Source organism: Malaclemys terrapin, chromosome 11 (assembly GCF_027887155.1).
Source record: "Malaclemys terrapin pileata isolate rMalTer1 chromosome 11, rMalTer1.hap1, whole genome shotgun sequence".
Lineage (NCBI taxonomy): Eukaryota > Metazoa > Chordata > Testudines > Emydidae > Malaclemys > Malaclemys terrapin.
This window is the reverse complement of record NC_071515.1, coordinates 47520701-47541214: the sequence shown is the minus strand read 5'-3', so window position 1 is coordinate 47541214 and position 20514 is coordinate 47520701. Positions and strand designations below refer to the sequence as shown.

Sequence of the window (20514 nt, the reverse complement as noted above, 5' to 3'; positions counted from 1 at the left end):
CTTACTTTCTCACTTTTACCATATAGACTCATAGACTTCAAGGTCGGAAGAGACCATTATGATTGTCTAGTCTGACCTCCTGCACAACTCAGGCCACAGAATCTCACCCACCCATTCCTGTAACAAACCCCTAACCTATGTCTGAGCTATTGAAGTCCTCAAATCATGGCTTAAAAACTTCAAGGTGCAGAGACTCCTCCAGCAGGTGACCCTTGCCCCACGTTGCAGAGGAAGGCGAAAACCCCATAGGGCCTCTGCCAATCTGCCCTGGAGGAAAATTCCTTCCCGACCCCAAATATGGTGATCAGCTAAACCATGGGCAAGACTCACCAGCCAGACACCCAGGAAAGAATTCTCTGTAGTAACTCAGATCCCACGCCATCTAATATCCCATCACAGGCCATTTGGCATATTTACCGCTAATAGTCGAATATCAATTAATTTCCAAAATTAGGCTATCCCATCATACCATCCCCTCCATAAACTTATCAAGCTTAGTCTTGAAGCCAGATCTGTCTTATAATTATATATATTATTTATATCATTATAAAATAAACCAATTGGCATATAAATATTGTACTTACATTTCAGTATATAGCATTTAGAGTAGTATAAACAAGTCATTATCTGTATGAAATTTTAATTTGTACTGACTTAGCTAGTGCTTTTTCTGTAGCCTGTTGTAAGACTAGTCCAATATCTGAATGAGTTAATGTACCCCCTGGAAGACCTCTGTGTACCCCTACGGGTACACGTACCCTTGGTTGAGAACCACTGCTCTATTTCATCTGCATACTGTTGACAATGTAACCCAAACACATTTCCCAGATTGGTATTCTTACACATTGATCAAGAGGGGTGACAGAATAATTCCTATACAGCCATACATGAGTGCCCTTGGGACATATGAGCATTGCTCAACATATCCCTCTGGATCCTCTTGCAGAGGAAAAACCATAGCCTCTCAAGAGAAACTTTGTCTTCTCTGCAGGTGTCTGAGCTATACCTCATAGTCAGCCTTCTACCATTAAGTACTTGTATTTTTTAGTTGCTAGGTCTAAAAGAACTATCACGGATATGATCTTCATACGTCCCAACAGGGGATTGATCAAAGAGACTAGTGCAGTCTCTGTACCATACCCAGGCTCAAACCAGAATGAAATCATGGAAATCTGTGGACTCCTTTATATCCAGAACTGTCTCACCACAGCCTTCTCAACAATCTTCCCTCAGAAAAGGAGATTAGAGAGGTTGATAACTGGCATAATTGTGAGGACCCAGAGACAGTAAAGAATGACCAAAGGGACTAAGAGAGAGTTATTTGTCAATGCTTCCCTTTAGGAGACCAAGGGGTCAACATCCCATTCTGTTCCAGGAATGGTCTTGAATACTTCCCAACTAGGAAGGACGTGGGTCCAGTTTTCATGTCACAGCCCAAATGTCCCCACCATAGCCATGACCTTTGCAGGCAAAACTACATGAAACCCAAGCAAAGAAGACCTTGCATTTCTCTCCCCTAAACACAGCTCTCCCCACAAAGGCAAACAGTGCCATGTGAATCAGTGTAAATTTATCTGTGAAGCATGAATACTTGACTCCACACCCAAGACAAAACACCCATATTTACCATGCTGTTCACACTCCTCCCAGAAATATTCCAGGACTTTAGATGCTATAGCAGAGGGAAAGAAATGCTTCTACATCTCCGGCACAGCCAGGGCATCAGATCTCAAAAACGATTTATGCTGCAATAAGTTACTTATTGTGGTGAGGATTGTGCTATAAATCACCTTCCTGTGCCCCTGATCCTGGGGCTGAAATGCCCCCCCATATAACTTAAAGCAGTTGGAGAGGCTACTCTAAGAAATGCTAGCTGGGGCAGTCCTCTGGAGTGCTGTGTGTTCCAGCCCCTCCCACCCCAGTATGCCTCCTCCATACCACCTACCTCTGAGATGAGGGAGCAGGTAATGGAAAGCTGATACGCTGGATTTATACCAGCTGTGGACCCTCCTGCACCTGCCTGTCTGAAACAGTTTTAAGCTTTCTTTGTGCACCACTGGAGTGATGAAAAGCAGAATTAGCCAGGTGACCTCTGAAGCTGAATGGGACACTTATTGGTAAACTTATCAGTAGTCACACAAAAGATGGTTAGTGTTCCATAAGGCCATTGGTGGAAGTTTGTCAGCTGAACAGCATTCTTCCGTAGAGCCATCTGAAATTTTACCTGTTCCATTAGCTTCCTAGGACAGACGATTAAAATAGGTTGCCACACCCTGACAGGAAAGATATGTCATAATGGAGAGCTCCATGACACAGGTGTAATTTCTATCCCTGCTGCCAATCCCAATACATAAGATTCAGAACATGGCCAGATATGTTAATTGAGCTAGATACCACTAGACAGTCTCATAGCTGTCATGGGATCATGAGATATAAGATATATAAAATATATCATGAGTTCATAAACTAATCTAAGAGAGTTATCATATTGATGTTGAAGCCACTCAGACCCAATCAGTCTTGGTGACTCTGGTTCTTAGAGGTTGAATTGTCACTGTTAGTGTCTGTAAGATATGGGAAAGGCAATATAATGATGTCATGACAGCGCAAAGTGATGCTGACTTTCATCAGTATGTGATGAAATAGCTTCTTCACAACAACATGATGCTCGTTTTAGTACACAGACAGGCTGTTGTGTTGGTATGTAGTGACTCTCCCACTGAATTTCTCTTCTCTCTGCCTTCCTTGTGCCCCATTGCCTTTGTTCCCCTACCAGAGGAAGGGCATAGCGACTCCCACACTGCTTCTGGTGTTTGCCTTGTGTTTCAGGGGGCTCTCCTGTAATCTGTACTCCTCTTGCTTTGTCTGACTTTTGGCCAAAGAAAAAAGAGCACAATCCTATTTAGACTCTGCAAGAGCTGTGTGCAGGGACTGAAGGAGCCATGAGCTAAGTGTTGTTGCACATTTGCCTGTTTCTAATGTATGTACTTGATACATTTCATGCTTAACCCTGCTTTGCAATTGTTACATTTTTATTCTTAACGTTGCTGTGTAATGTTTTTCAGACCTCCTTATGCTTTATAACCTTTACTCTTACAGCCCTTTCCTCACTCTTTAAGTACTTCAACCTTATCCAACTCCTGGCTCCACCATAACTTCCTTCAACTTCAGCACATTCAAAACTGGTAAGAATACCTTAATCCAAAAACACCACCACCTCCATCTTGCATTCACCCAAATGGTCATGAACCTGTGTATTAAACTTCAGCAAAGTTCTTACTTGCTTCCCAACTCAGTAAGTGTTTATCCCCTCCTAACCTGATCCACATAAAATATTACCTTGACTACAGAAACTTTTTATGCCTTCTTCTCAGCTCACTTTTGTGATTTCCTTTGCTTTCCCTAAGTCCCTCAGTCAAATTTACATGTCATATTTTGAAAAATCTCAGACCCCTCTGGAAGTTGGGAACACATGACCTTTAGCCTAAAATCTTCACAGACTTCCTATCCATTTCAGAACTGAATACAACCATCTCTTCCTGCCTAGTCTTTGTGTCCCATCAAGACTAATCCTTCTCTTGCTGCATCTTTTCTCTTCATCCCATTCCTTGGACTCTAGACTTCTTTCTACTCCACATAATGGGGTGTATAGATCCTAACCTGGACAAGGACAGAAAAGGGTTAATGGCCTGTCCTGCAAACAGGTACTGAAATCTGTCCCACAGTACCTGCCAGAAGCATCAAACCTGAAAGTAGGGTCCTCCAGCTGTAGGAAGTAATCGGGAAGGTAATAGCATATCTAGGTGTAGGGGGATGGCTTTAGAAATGGGTTGTCCTGCCAATTGAGAGCATCAGGGGAACTGGGTTTGCTAGGACTTCAGCCAGCCAGTGAGATATGGGGTTTCCCTGTGGTGAAGAGAACCCATTTTAAAGACTGTTTTGACCACTCAGTGAGTGGAGGAAGCTGACTGTTACTCCTTGAGAAAAGGGAAGGCCTACTATGGACTAGGTAATTTGGGGGGCAGGGTGAGCTGACCTGGAGCACTGACTCTTGGTTAACTGGCTTAAATTGTGAAATTTAAATATAGAAACGTCTTCTCTAAACTTCATCCCAGAATGCATCTATATTTTGACTCTTACAGCAGCCTCTTTGGGGCTCTGCTAATGGGTTATCTGAATACACTCCCCTCCTTGTATCACCACACCTGGGGCTGGATCCTTCTCCATCTGCCCCCATCCCATGTACACATTGTACTTCTAGTACATTTATGAAGCCTGTACATGCAAATACAAACATTTGGGAGGGGGGTGTTGAACAGGATATACCTTGGGCCTAATTCTCTATTCAGTTACTTAAGTTTTATCCTGTTGGAGCCGGGTACCTGACTTAATGTGGCTCATCCCTTGAGCATTCTTTATCTGTCTTTCCACTGACCTTGTTTTTAAACTAATTATTTTTCCAGATGGTGTGACTTGCATTTTGGCACATTATTTATCTTGACATTGCATGCGACTTTTGCAGCCCTAGGTCAAAGTCACAGTGTTTCTATTTAACCATTTTGATCAGTTAGATCAATACACTTATAAACAAACATTTAATTTTAGTGGGAAAATGTCTTGGGAATGAAACACCTGAATTACTCTGTTATTTGGATGACTTGCAAAGCAATTAGAAATGTTTCAGAGAGAGACTTTTGTACCCAATTTCAAAATTATAAGAGCAGAATATTTCTGGTGCATTTGGTTGCTTCTGGACAAATATAATAAAACTAATTTGAATCAAGTGAATGTCTCCTATTCGCATGGTGGCATTTTAAAAATACAATTCAGCCATCCATATTCAAATAGTTCTCTTCCATAATTTGCCTTTTCTTATTTGACTGCCACAGTGCTTCCTGAATCCCTCCAAAAATAACTGCCAAAATTCCCTCTCTTATTTCCCCCTTCTTAAATGTGTTTATATATGTAACTGGATAATTGTCACTACTGCTTCTACTGTCCTCTGCAAACTTTCTAGAAATCCTATGCTTCTATTAGTATAGAAACTTTGGCTATAGACATTTCCACAGCTTTCAAGGAAAGACTACTTGTTAGCTGTTGTAACTGCTTGTCTATGCCTCTAGCCATATATTCTTTTACTCAAAAATAATCCAAGGATTGCTGCCCTCTTATACATTTAAAAAAAAAAAACCTAAGTTTTCCTTTGGTGACCTGCTAGATTTTCTCCTTATATAATTTCTACAAAAGTCTGGTTGAATATTTGGGGTAGGGCTTACACTTAAAATGTCTGATTCCTTATCTTTTCAGCATTGCATGCACCTTGGGTCTTTGGAAATCTAAATCACCTAAGTGATAAAGAGCTACATTTCTAACTGCTCCAGAAATTAACTCTGAAGACTTTGTCACCTTCTTTAAAACTGCTGTAACTTGATTTTAGCATGCTATGAAACTAATTAAATGTTACTGCACACAGTGTATATAAATGAAGAAAGACAATGTCTTCCACTTTTTTAAAACACTAAGGTGAACATCTGCTGGGTTCGCTTTTATAAACTCAAAACAGCACACACTTGTTTTGAGTAACTGTCCATGATCAGACATATCTGTAGATAGTACTAAATGGTCTTTAATTATGTCAATGCAAACTGATGTTACTGAGTAGATAAGACTCATTTCATTTAGGTTGCCAAGACTTAATTTAGTCTATCCCAGGCTGTTGCATCATAATAATCTTCCTGTTCTGGAAATATTAACCAATTGTGCTATTTTTAGGACCAGTTGGAAACAGAGAGCATTAAATTGAAGGAAACTGAGGAAGAAAACATTCTAAAGGAAAATAAACTTGTATCTATTATTGCCGTTAAAGAAGAAGAAATAAGGTTTCTAAAAAACAGATTAAAAGAAAAAAGTGAAGCACAGGACGGCATACATATGCCAATGTATGAAATGGAGGTAAGTAAATAAAATGAGACACCACACCTTTGCAAATAATTATGCTTATTTTAGATTTTGTTTATACAAATTATTCTGCTTAACAGATTTTAGATTACAACTGTATGTAAGTTGCTAAGAAAATTGTTAAAATATGTACAGTAACACTAACTGTAATGTTCCTTCAGTTAAGCCATAATACTTGAATCTTATTTTGTGCAATTTAACTATTCATCTTATTTTTATTTTAAGTTGTTATAAAATTAAATATAATATTGATGGAGAAAAATGACATAGCTGTATTGTAGCTGGTCTTTACAATTCAGACTCAGATTGAATATTATCCCTAGCTTCAATCTTCCATTTTTATCCCACTCTTTTGGTCAGATTGGGTATTTCACTTACCAGGAAAAACATCCAGGGTAAAGCAGTGGTTTTCAACCTGTGATCCACGGATCCCTATTGGACGGCAGACTATGTCTAAGATTTCCAAAGGCGTCTGCACCTCCATTTGCAATATTTTAGGAGTCCGCAACTGAAAAAAGGTTGAAAACTACTGGGTAGCCTATATTTAGTGAACAATTTACAGTCCATGTAATACGAGTCTAATCCACAAGGTGGTAGTCAAAGGTAACAACTTGTTTAAAAGCATGATAGAATACTTATCAGCTTTTAATCTGCTTGTTGAAAATTTTAGGGACAATTGATTTTTGGAACTAAAATACGTCAGTTCCTTAGAAATGAGCCTATGATCTGATACATGATTAAAACTGAATTATAATACAATACAACTTATGTGCATTAGCTTCCCTACCTATAAGGAGGAGGAGAACATTTACCCACATATTAAAGTCCTGTGAGAGTCTCAAATGAAAACCTTTGTATAAGGGAAAAATAGTGGAATTACCAAATTTGTACTAGAAGGGATTTTAAATCAAAGAATGAAGAATGAGATTTCTTGTACATTTGTTTTCTAAATGGCTTCTTGGAGTACAAGCAAGATTAGTTGGTTCTGCTGATGTTGAAGAATGTTGAGACATTTGTTAATCTACCTTTGTGTTAAATCCATGAAAATGTAAGAATTGAAATTAGTACAGCAAAACAAGCTCCCTAATCCCATGTTTTACTTTAAGATTAAACATACGAAGATTGCTCCAGCTAGACAGGATTTATCTCCAGGGATCCCTGGTATTTTAACTATGCATGAAAGGTAAATAATTTTGCAGCATTTTTGTAAACAGTTTTTAATGTTCACATTTACTAAAAGGTAATAAGGCCAGCTGCTTCCCTCCCTTTTCATAATACCGAAAGAACAGAAAAGGGCCCAGAAGCAGGCGTAGGGAGGGGAGCAGAGCCAGTGTGGCATGTGGACACATAGCTGGTGTTCTGTGGGTATTCAGGGATCTATCAGGAGGAAGAAAAAACAGCCACTTGATGCAGCAGGAGTTTAAGCTCCATGGGAAATAGCTATGGATGTTAAAGCTCATACAATAACCAGCATTAACTCCTTTTGGGGGAATGTGCAGTCATGCTGGAATAACTAGTGGCAGTACAGGAGGGCAGTGCTGCCAGGAGAGGGCTCAACAGATTGCACAAGGGACTAATCCTTCAATTTTATGGGTCCAAATCGGAGTGTTCAGGGCCAGGTTTAGCTATGGCACCTCTGCCCACAATGCAGAGGAGGCCTTGTGATCCCTGTATAATCAAGAGAAGGGCATCACAGAGGTGTATGACACTGAACCTCGCTGTATTTAATGAGCGAGTATTGCCCTTCTGCATGTTTTATGGTGAAGGGGCTTGACCAGAGCCTTAGTAGTATTCTCCTGTGAAAAGTGCAGACCTAAGCCAGGTTTTTACTAATCTTTGCTGAATGATCATTTAGAGGGAGATTCTTAAAGGTGTCACATGGGGTGAAAAAAAATGGGATTGTGCTTTTTTTTTTTGCTACTTTATTTTTTCCTAAAGCTTATTTGAAGTGCCTTTTTAAAAATTATTCCCCCTCTTCCCTACCCTCCGCATGTTTTTTTACATTAAAATTCAGCTCTTGTATGCCCAGTTCTTCTTGCAAGGCTATGCGTGACTGGAGAACTTGCAGGATTATGACATGGCATTAGAGAGAAGCAAGTGAAATCTAATTGAATAAAATATCAATGCAAAATATTTAAAGCTTTTGAGTGGGGTTTTGGTGTGTTTAACTACTAACAAACTGAAACACCTGAGAAACAGTTGGAACAAATACTAAAACCACTCTCACCAGCTGTCCTCATTCTTCTGAGTGAGTTCCTAATCCACATCTCTGGGTCCTCCAAAGGACATCTTCAGCAAAACGAGGAAGGCAGCACTTAATAGACCAAACTGTTACAGGGTGAATAAAAACACAGGGGGGAAAAAAAACATTTTTATAAAAGCAACAACACAACCCTGTGGCATAAAGGAGCAAAATAAGGCACGAGCCCTGTGTCTCTCTCCCCTACCCCACCCCAAATCTTCAGTTCACCTTTAACTAAAAGTCGTTTTTGCAAGATCTAAGAACTTATGCTTTATTAGTCTGTGTGGTCTAATGTGTCTCAATTCAAGTATTTGTGATGCATAAGTAAGCAGAATAATGTAGTGTACATGTTTTTCAAGAAGCCAAAAACTGCACTTGTATGAAGAGCTATGTTTCCCATTCTTAGTGTGATTTACTAAGTATTTGACAGCCATTTAGGAACCTGTGAAAGGTCTGTAAGGAAACAAAGCAAGAGGGGAAAAAAGCTAGGATTTGGGTTGTGCAGAAGGGAATACCAGGCTATAGCTAAGCTACACAGCTTTTAGCAGCATGGCTGCGTCGCTACAGCCATGCCGCTAAAAGTTGCGCTGTGTAGCCGCTGTTTGTCGGGTCTCCAACAAGCAGTGTTTGAGTTGTCAGCAGGAGAGTGCTCCTGCCGACAACACGTTGTTCAAACTGGTGCTTGTCGCCGGCTAAACTTTTGTTTTTTCAAGGGAACAGCTGCTTTTGCATAGCATATTTCCTTTCCTGCATGGACTAAAGTCCACAGCAAAAAATGGGAAATAATGTATGTTCACAACAGCATTAGCTAATTTCTCTGGACTGGCCATCACATGAACACAGGAGCACTATGATTGCCAACGTTATGTTGTACTGCCAATGCTGGAGGGAACTCAGTGAAACATGAAAGGTCTGTGGCTCAGGTTTCCTTTGAATCCCTGGCCTATAAAGGTTTATTGCTCCATTCCATCATTTTCATGCAGGGGGCCTATGCATGTGCTATATGACCAAACAGCTACATATTTCATCATGTTTGACTACTTTCTTCCCTTCCATTTGCTTTTGCAAAGGAGAATGTATGTGTGCACGCCTTAAGTAGAAGACTACCAGAAAAATTTAGCTGTTAACACTATCTCTGGCTTACAGTTGTGGAATATTATTTTTTTTAATTCGAGGTCATGAAAGAGCTGAACTCACTGACACTTTGATTTAAAATATTGAACTTTTAGGGAAGATCTAGAGATGGTTTTCCAGGAGATGAAGGAAGAATGTCATCGAATATGCACATTAGCAAGAAAGCAAACAGACCAACTCAGTAAACTTAACATAAAGAGAGAACCTGTAAATGGTAACATCTTACTTTAGCTCTTATTGTGATTCAACTGTTTGAAAGCTTTGCTTTATATTTGAAAATACTGTAAATTACACATACATTGAAAGTACTTCTACTGTTTACCATCTGCTTCTTTCAAGTCTGCTTGCATGGTGCTCTGCAGTTCACTAAGAAAATGCACCACAAGTTTTGGAATTGTATGAGGAACATTCCAAATTACATGGGTAAGAGGCAGTCACCATGTAACTGACTTTCAGGGTTCTTTTTTTATCCCTTGATGTAGATCATTGGCTCTCACTCAGTCTGATGCCCCAGCATGCTCTTAAGTGACAGCACTTTTTGTTTTTTTAATTCAGCTCTGTTTATAAAAATGCCCATTATGAATATTTCTAGCCTCACATTTGTCACAGAAGGCTGCGGATTGTGGAGAGGTAGAGGACTTTAAAACAAAATGCCTTGTGCAGACTTAAAACACTTTATTATTATACAGACTAAAGGTCCAACTCACCAAAATCAATGGAAAAACTGACTTCAGCGAGAACTGGACTAAGTCCTACGAGCCTGATCCTGCTAACACTTATACTGGACATAGTGCATAATACTAGAAGTAGTTTCATTAGCTTTTACATGCTAGTAAGACAGCAGGATCAGGTCCTGATATGGTTTTACAGACCACTTTTCAAACCCTCACAAAAAAAAAAAATTTACCTTACCTTTCCAGCTCCCTGCAGATGTCTCCAGTACATATTGGCAAACTATATGTTACAACTTTACATGAAATAAGAGCTAGTGGTCCATGACTTCAAGTGATTAAAGGGGAAAAAAGGGTAGATGAAAGTTGATCTTTTATTATGTGCCCCTCTTATCTCTGATTTGGGGCACTCAGCAAGTTTATTCCTAAGTTGATGTTTTGTCTTTTCTGGAGGCAAGTGCAATGAAGTGCTTGCTGATCATGACTGTGATATATTTATTAATAACATGACTTGTAGTCCTAATAAGATGTACATTGGACTCCCTTAAAACTTGTATTCACTAACTGTTAAACGGTAACCATATTTGTGATAATTTCCTATGAATAACAATTGAAAAGATAAAATTTTAATGGTACCCACTTATGGCTGTACTCAGCTGAAATCAATATGTACAAGTATCTACTTAGTTCAGCTAAACCTGGATATCAAATGCTGAAAAGAAAATACTGAATGAGTCTAAAGTTACGCTCCTAAGTCCATTTTTTAAGACATAAATAAGGGACCTGATATTCCAAAGTTCTGGGTATCTGTCAAGCTGCTTCCAGTTAATTAATAGATGCCTGTAAAATTGATTTCTGTGGGGGGTTTTTTACACTACATTATTATTGTGTATTGTTTATTCTATACAAACAATATGATGTCCTTTTTTCACATAAAAAGATTTTCTGTCTCATTCAGGAAGAGACAAGATGGGTGAGGTAATATCTTTTATTGGACCAACTTCTGTTGGTGAGAGAGACAAGCTTTTGACCACACCGAGCTCTTCCCCAGACCTGAAGAAGAGCTCTGGGGAGCTGAAAAGCAGAAGTTGGCCCAATAAAAAGATATTACCTCCCCTACCTTGTCTCTCTCATATCCTGGGACCAACATGACTACAACTAGCTTAGAAGGGGCAAATTCACCATATAATTTAAAAAATATATATCTGTAGCATAGAAAGCAGTAGACTTACCATGCCACTTTCTGCCTGTGAATTTATATGGCATCTATCACCATGAGATTGGAGTGATTTCAGGAGGACTTTGCATACTTGAAATATATAGTAAAACTATTCCCCAATTTAATTAGAAGTAATATGTAGATTGCATTTTGAGAACTACAAATAATATTGAGAGCTCTCAAACACAGAGGAAGACAATCCCTATGGTGAAGGTCTATTCACTTCAAATGCTTTGGGACTACAGCGCCTAGCACACCGTTGGCACGCCATAAAATAATATCTTGAGTTGCAGCTTCTATTTGTGCCAGAACACTTTAGTAAATGTACGTGTGTGTGTGTGTGTGTGTGTGTGTGTGTGTGTGTGTGTGTGTGTGTGTTGAGAATATGGGGCAACATACGTTTTAACAAAACCTAAGGGAGAGAGAGAATTGTTAGAATAAATTAATCAAGCTCTGTTATTTCACATTCTGGTTTTTTGCACTGGGGCTATCATTCTTGAATGGGGGGAGCATCCCTCAAATTACTGACTTCAGGAAAATACTCTAAGAAAAAGAATCAAGAAAAATAACTGATCCATACATTTGTGCTTTAACAATTACTTTGAACTATTATTTCCATAGATGGCATCTGACAACTTCCTTTTTCCCCCTTTTACAGAAATTCCATTTTCCATGCCTATTCAGTGTACTGATAAAACTGATGAACAAGCAGAAGAACTTTTAAAACCTCGGGTTAAAACAGATATAAATAGAGGTGTATCATGCATAACATCTATCACACCAAGAGGAGTGGGCCAAGATGAGGAAGACAACTCTGTAGAATCACTTTCTAAATTTAGTGTCAAGTTTCCACCTACAGACAATGACTCTACTTTCTTACAGAGCACTCCAGATAAACCAACAGTTCCTTGTACTGCAATAGCTGAAAATATGCTTCAAGATCATCATTTTAACATGGATCATGAAGACCATGCTATGAACCTGAGTAAATTGGAATGTAACACCTTTGAAACTCGTGGAGTTGACCACATAACCTCAGCTATGCAAAACCTAACTACACTTGACAAAACAAAACTCCCAAGCCATACAGCCATGCTCAAACAGAATACTCAGGACAAAACACCATATTTGAAAACAGCAGACATTGGTACCAAACTTGTACATCCGTATACAAATCAAGATGCTACTGAGGTAAATTTTCCCTCTTCAGAGGCCACTAGGAGGGCTGTCAGAGGACCTCAGCAGGTATCTTTATATTGATATATTTTAAAGGTTAATATTTCATTTAAACAGGTGCTATGTAAATGTCTTTCAGGCAGGAACAAAACCTATATGAATCACACCATTTTTATGCTGAACATTTGATTTTATGTAGATCTGCTTTCTGACACTGAATTTGTGTACATTAACTACATTTTCAGTGAAATAATGGAGGGATTTAAATTAGATTTAAGAATATAGATGCTTGCACAAATTTCACTTCAGGAAGATATTAAGTAACTGTTTGTGTATCCATTGCAAAAGTGATTTTAATCATAACTATCCAAAAATTATCTTTACCCAAGTATTTATTCCATAGAATCAAATATAGTGTGCATCACTATACTTTTTAAAAATGTACAACTGAACATGTGGGTTATATGTGCTATTTTAAAAAATACCATATAATTCTGTGTACTTCCTTCTGGGGAAAAAAAAAAATCTATCTTTAGATCTAATAAGGGACAAACACAGAACAATTTAAAAGGGGTAACATATTTTAGAAGTACTTGTAGAATAGGAAAATACGTATTTCCACAAATAGTCATAAATAGAAACCTAAAGAAATACAGGTAAATGTATATCTACTTTTTAAGTAGACGCTTGGTTTGATTTTCAGAGGTGTGAACATCCAGAACTCCAGCTGAAGTCAGCGTGAGCTGTAGATGCTCAGTATCTCTGAAAATAAGGCCCTTTGGCCAAATTCAGCAGAACAATTATGTGTGTAAGTGCCATTGAGTGCTCTGCTGAATCGGAGTCTTTGGGTAATATCCTGGCCCCATTGAAGTCAATGGCAAAACTTCCATTGACTTTGATAGGGCCAGGATTTCACTTTTTTGTCTTTCTAATTGGAGGGAGCATTATCCAAAGGCTAGAGCAGATATTGATATTTAGGATTTTTGTATTTTCTTCTCCGCTCTTCCAGTTACTCCCTTAGACTTTGGGCAAATTGCCTTAACTGCTCTGTACCTCAGCTTTGCCTTTAAATAAGGAAAAGAGGAGCTATGGGGCTAAAATAACGTTTACCTTGCATCTGAGGATCTCTAGAGCTATAAATGTATTATTATTAAAACTGACCCAGCCTAGTTCTAGTGTCTACCTTAGTCTTAAATTTAATTTTCTGACCATTTTTGGCAGAGAATCTGAGATTTGTAGTCTGCTTTACATAATTTAATTTTTTTAAATTACCATAGATTCATTGTCATATTTTAGATATATTGTTTGTGCTGTGGTAGATTTTAATTTTATCCTGAATTATTAATTACGTACTCTTTTTATTGTGCTTTATTTTTCCCAGATTCTCAGTTATAGTTGTGACTGAGTAAAAGAAATTAAACAACTTATTTTATTACGAGTAGAATTCCTGTGGATCTATGAAGCATCCATTCTATTACTTGTTACTTTTTTTTCCCCTTTTTCTCCATTATCTCTCCTGCTTGTTCTTTTACTAGCCAGTGTGTGAATTCATTTTTCAATAGATGGCACCCTGCATTGTATATTACAGCAAGTGAAACAGCTGGTATGTGATTACAAGTTGATAGGGAAGTATGCAGCTTAAAAAGTACAGGAGAGTTGGTGGACAAGAGCATAGGGTTAGATAATTGATATTTGTGCAAAATAAGGAAATTACTTTAGTTTGACGGTATCATTTTAGAATGTGAATGACCAGTACTACAGCTCTATGGGGAGATTTTAATATTGAATGTCTCATTTCAAAAGAGAACTGGCAATAGAAACTATTTTCAATATTTATAAGTCATATCCATGTAGCAAAATAGAACATAAGGACAGTATTTAAAATGTTGCATCTTATCCAGAAGTTTTTGACAGAAGCCAATATTACTTTAGGATCCATTAAATATACATCTGTATATATTTACGTAATATACATCACCTTTATTTAACTGCTTCCAAAATGTTTCCATGCATTCTGTTTTAGGTGAATTGAATTGATTGGTTGTCTTTTTACTGATTATAGGGTCAAAGATTTTCTCTTAGCTGAGTTCAAGTGCTGCAGTATCATCCAGTTAGATGAATACAACTCCTTTACCCTGTATTCACATTGGCAAAACTTGGACATGTAATTCTCTCCACTGGGTGCAGCTGCAGCAGTTGTGCTCTAGTTTAGACAGTGCCCAGAGCTCTTTTGCCACCTTGTCAGATAGGGACTAGTAATAAACATCCAAGACCTAGCGATACTTATTCCCTGTCGTTGCCCGTTCCTGCGCCCTATCTATAGCTGCTACTGGTGGAGCTCCAACAGTGATGAATTACATGTTGGATTTTTTTTTCCCTAGTGTAGACTAGGACTTTATCATATTTACTACATATGTTAACTTATAAATGGAACAGCCCCTTAAAATACAACATATTTGGCAACAATGAACCTTTGGAGCGGCTGCTCTCAGTTTGTGGTAAATGTAGCTCTTTCCAGCTTTATGGTTATTAAATGGAAAACTCAGTGCTGTTTCCTTAGAATACAGGGTGGCACAGAGATTTTTGGAGGCCTGGGACAAAATCTGAAACAGAGTAATCCCCCCACCCAGAAAAAGGGGTGCAAAAACACCGAGGGGAGGCTGCAAGGGTTGGGTGTGGAGAGTGAGCCTACCCCACACTTACTGCATAGAAGTGGCTCCTGTCCTGCGGGGCTGGGCCACGCTACCCACTCTGGGCATTGTGAGCTGCTACACGGTCTCAGTGCCAAACCTGAATGGCACTGCAACCCCATGCACCTGGTCACAATGCCACTCAGTTTAGGGGCTCACTGCAAACAGCCCCTTTTCCTCTCCTCTCCTTGCTCCATCTGGGTGGCCCTGTTAGGATCTAGTACCTCTTTGAAAACAATGTGATTGAAACATGTAGCAGATTAAAATAAACATGCATCTTACTGGACCCAAGACTTTACTGATTTATAGTTAACTGTACATATGTGCACACATATACAACATTAAGGTCTGATTCTGAAAATATTAATTATTGATGCAGTACTTTATTTAGTGGGACTGCAAACCCTAGCGAGGCCACAATTCAGAAAACCATTTAAAATGTATAACTTTAAGCACATGAATAGTCCATTGACTCTAATGGGATTACTATTGCTTGAAGATAGTTAAATAGATGCTTAAGGTCCCAATTCAGCACAATGCTTAAGTGTCTGCTTAATTCTATCCCTATTCAGGGAAGCACTTAAGCACATACTTAAGTCCCCAAGAAGTCTGTGGTATTTAAGTGTTTTGAGGGATTGGTACCTAAGTCTAGTAGTTACAGTTTGTAAGATTAGAACCTTACTTTGTCCCCAATACATTTCAGCAAATTTTACAAGAACTTTTTTGGTCTCTTTAAATATCATGCCTCTTTATATGGTTATTAAAAATGCCAGTTTATTCAAGATGGTTGCAAGTCAGTAACCACAAACACACTTCGTAGGAATATTTCAAAGTATGTTAGTGTCTAGACAGATTTCATATGCAATTTACATCAACTGCCCATTATCTACAAGCAGTAGATTGTATTGCAGAAGGAAGTGATTTAATTACACTTAATTACTAATGAACAACAGCCCCCTGAAATGCTAAACATTGTTTAGGAAGTGAATTAACTCCTAAAAGAAACTGCGTCTGGTTTACCAATAAGAATTAACCACTGTGAAAGCCAGGTTGGTAGCACAATTTGTTGCCACTGGAGGATTAAGCACCTGCTTTTTAGCCTGGCAAAGTTTGGGAACATGAGAATTGAAGCTCTTTTATGGGGATGGACAGCAAGAGACTTAACTTCAAGAGAAACTGCTTGCCTTTCTACTGCCAAAATACTCTTTCCCTTTTGTGCATACGTGAGGTTATAGTGAAAAGGTCTGCTGCAAAAAGACTGTAGAGATCTCTCCTGTGCTGTCCCCTCCTGTCACTTACTTGCTGCCATTCAGTTTGAGTGCACTTTGGCTTATAACTTGATGCCAAGTAGGAAAAAGAAGCAGAGACTGACACCCCAGGCCACACACAGTCTTTGTAATGAAGAAATCAGGATTGCAAAGGAAGGTTAAGGATTAATTTAATTTCATTACTGTAATATTAGCAACAGATAATAGAGGTAAAATTATAAGCTACCCTATATTGCCAGGGAGATTGCTTTCTGATTAAATTGAAAACTAGATATGTACCAATAGGGGGAATGTAAAATGTATATTGCTTATTTTCTAAAAAGGGCAATATTATCTGAGCAGGAATGTTTATACAGTATCTCAGTACAGAGACTACAAATGCCATGGTTTAGTTTTCCTACAGTGAAATATTTGAAGAGTCCATAAAAAGCCTTAGTATTTATTACACTGACATTGTTGACAAAGGAAGCTTTAGTTGATTATCAAGAGTGTTTTAAAATCCGACTTATATTCTTGTATTTGACAAAGTGTTTGCAGATATAAATGTATAAATGTTTAGTTTCCTTCAGATTCTTTTATTTTGCTAAAATGTGAAGTATTTTCTTGATTTTAATGTAATGAGAACCAGAAATGCCATTTTTGTTGTTGATATATCAAGTATACACAAACTCTAACTAGTGCAAAACAAATGCTGGTAACTTTTATATTTAGAACTGTATTCATTTTAAGCACAAGTCGTAATAATTTTTTTTGCCTTTTTCAGCCCTTCTGGAAGCCATCTCAAACTCAAGATAATAACTTACTGGCACAAGGTTATACAGACTCAGAACTGAAGCAGTCTGGAATATGTGAATTCTGTCAAAAAGTTTTCCCACCATCTACTACATCCAGGGGGGATTTTCTCAGGCATCTTAATTCACACTTTAAAGAACAATCAATGTATCCGGAAGCAAGCTGAATAAGGCTTTGTAGAGATACTGGGTTGCGCTTTTGTGTATATTTCATTTTTAATTCAAGTGTGTATGTTAATTTCAGAATTAAGACTATGTTCATAATGATGTTACTGTAACTGTTTTTCAGTTAAGTTCATTTCGAATTTTACACATTTAAATTACCCAGTAGAAGACTGTAATTCAGTTTCACTTCAGTATGTCATGTTGCAATATGAGCTTTAGGCGTAATCCTACAAACCTTTTCTTACACAAGTTATCTTCACCTGAGTAGTCCCACAATAATTAATGACTACTTGTGTGAGTAAGGACTACTTGCATGAGTAAATGTTTGCAGAACTGGGCCTTTAATTTGAGGAGATAAAGTGTGAGCAGTCCTATCAATTTTTCCTCCTATTTACTCACTGTTGTAAATAGGAGCAGGAATAGGCCCTCGGAACATTTGAAGGGCTAGGGAGGAATCTCCAAATTTTACTTAAGACAGGTTCAGTGTTGTATTTATATTGTAGATAAGGTTCTTGTAAAATCAGTAGAGCAACCAAGTAACAGGTACGTCATACTTTAGATACATTTATGTCTTGTGTTTCTTACATCATTGGCAGAGATCAGTGTAATCCACTGTAAAACTGTTTTAGTAAACAGATTTGTCTCCGATACAAAACAATACTCACTCTCTGGCTAAAATGAAGATTGCAACGGTATGTATCTTTGGCAGAGGTGCACTATTAAATTGTTAATGTATATTGTTAGCATTCATAATTCATGGAAAATACTTATTCCTCTGTGGGAGCGGATACGTGCTTTTACATACAGAGAAGATGAGATGAACCAGGTTACACTTCCCCCTAAAACTACAAGTTCAAAAGATAATTTAGCATTTCTTGTGGTTCCCTACTGGATGTTACTCAAACTCTATGGATTTTTTTTTTTAAATGAACACAAGTCTTCAGACCAAAATACATATCTCTCTCTCTTAAACTAGAAATCACTTTTAAACTACAATTTAAATTTTGATGGCTGTGTGTGTATTTTATGAGTGTTAGATCAGCTAGCTTGCATTTTGTTTTTAAACAGTTGATGTGCAATGATCTCCTCCAGGAGAGCCTTCTGCACTTTGGACAGTTCCAGTCCAGACCTAAGTCGTAATTAGCATTAATATATTTTCTGTAGCTACAGGTAAGCATTGCGCTAACTTCTCTCTATTCAAAGATTTATGGGGTGATGGTAACCATTTTACAAAGCTAAAGGGAAATATAAATCTTGCATCGTTTTCAGAAATGGATTTTTAAGTCAACTGGAGAATACTCCTACACTAAACATTTTTCTACAACTGTTTACTGTAGTTTTAAGTGCCTGCTGTGTATGTGACTAGCTGTTGGCTGATAATGTACTGTAATAAAGTGCAGGGTTCAATGCTTGTCTGTTAATGTGACCTGGAGAGTGCGTTTGTTACTATAATAGCGTTAAAACCCCTTTTCCTACATCGCTCCGTGGGTGCAAAGGTCTGAGGCAGGCACGTCTTTGGGCGCAATGGGGTGTGTGAAGTTCCCTTCCCAGTTATCGCTGGGAGGTGAGCACTGCTGAGGGTGGTACTTGGTGTGTGTGGGGGGAAATGGGAAGGGGGATAGGGAATCGCACTCCAAAAGAGCCGCCACACAACTGCCTTGTCCTCTAGCCTGTAAAAAGCAAGACCCGCAGCTCACATTGGCAAAAGCTGAGCAAACCGCGATTTACCTTTTTTATCCCTGCCACCTTTTTTGCGCGTGCCTGCGTTTTCCCCCCTCCGGCTCTCCTGCTCCGAGCCGAAGAGTGTCCGCCCAGGGGCCAGAGCTCTCCTCTTTGCACAACAGGGGGGGCAGACCTAGAAACGCCCCCTCCCTTCCCCGGGAGCACGGGGGGGGGAGAAGAGGAAGAAGCCAAAGATGGGGAGTCCAAATCCACTTTGCTCATCAGCCCCAGGGACCTGACGCCGAAGAGAGTTAAGTCTGTGCATTGCAAACACTCCGGCCTGGTGAGCGCCTGAGGGGGCGCCACGTCCAGGGCAGTTAGCTGTGCCCGGACCCCAGCAAGGGGTGTAAGAATCTATTTAAAACCCCACCCCCCCAAAGCACCCCCTGGCCAGCTGTGAGCCGCTTGGAGCAGTGGGAGGTGAGGGCGCCGCTCTCCTACTGCTCTCCTGGAGGAGGAGGCGGCGGCTGTGCTGCGGCTCACGGACATCTGCTTTACTACGCTCATCACCAGAGCAGGTTCAGTTGCAGCGATGTCTCCTCCCCCCTCCCCTACACAAGCTTAACGCAGCAGCGGAGGCTGAGTCCGCATGGGAAGTGCATTAAGAACCCATCACGGGTGGGAGGAAGGAAGCAGAATTAGGGCAGGAGCAGCAGGTTCGTGCCAAGGTATTCGGCTGCTTTCCTCCCTCTATCTACTCCCTCCCATCCTCCCCCTTCTCTCGGGCTAGTGGCGTTAGCCGAGTCCCCGCCAGCCCTGCGCTGCAGAGGTTTACAAGCCTCCACTGCTGCCTCACTTGCAGTCCTCTGTCCCCAGTGAGGGCAGTAGGTGGCAACGAACACACATGCTCAGAGCCAGCAGCCAGTGAAGATCTTAGTGGATCTGACCCCCAACCACGCAGAGTGTTTTCTCTGCCGATGCCGAGAGGTCTCCCCTGGGGGTAGCGTTGGTGTAGGGGAGACCTCTCGGCATCGGCAGAGGAAACACTCCGCCTGGTTGGGGGTCAGATCCCCTAAGATCTTCACTGGCTCATCCTAATGCCTGGTGCTGGCGGCCCGGTAGCACACATGTAGCTCCTCTGGCTGGCTGCTACCTCGACAGCTGCGTGTAGCTCCAGTAATTCGCCTGTCATGTCAGTGCTCGTTAGAGGAGAGGAAAACACTCCTGTGACAGATCCTACGAGTCCTCCTCTGTGTGATGGCTAAGAGAGAGTCAGGATATTAATTGAGGTCTCTTACCTCTCTGGAATCAGTCCCCTCTGCCATACTCCAGTGGGAGCTGTCCCCCCCTGGATATATGTCACCTCATTCGAGGAGTCTCAGACGAAGCTAAACTCTTTCCCCCTCCCAGCAGAAGAGAGTCTCCAAATGGCCATTGGACTTTTAAACTCCCCTTCCCATACCCCAAGGATAAGAAAACTGCAGCAATGCAATTTCCCCCCTCCCTTAATTGAGCCGGTGGCACTCCAAGTACCCTTC

The 20514-nt window shown here is 39.7% G+C and overlaps 1 protein-coding gene across 2 annotated transcripts in view; it reads left to right on the top strand.

The window, feature by feature from the left end:
* The window catches only part of TANK (TRAF family member associated NFKB activator), a 36124-nt gene extending 17384 nt beyond the window's left edge, over positions 1-18740 (top strand). Inside the window, exons 5-9 of one of the 2 annotated variants that reach the window (XM_054044304.1) lie at positions 5773-5952; positions 7065-7141; positions 9430-9548; positions 11883-12415; positions 17122-18740. In XM_054044304.1, coding sequence (XP_053900279.1) covers positions 5773-5952; positions 7065-7141; positions 9430-9548; positions 11883-12415; positions 17122-17316 — 1104 coding nt within the window. In that variant the 3' untranslated portion in view covers positions 17317-18740. Of the gene's footprint in view, positions 1-5772; positions 5953-7064; positions 7142-9429; positions 9549-11882; positions 12470-17121 lie in introns of both variants that reach the window. The other variant, XM_054044303.1, reaches the window with a different exon arrangement.
* The last annotated feature ends 1774 nt before the right edge of the window (positions 18741-20514 follow it).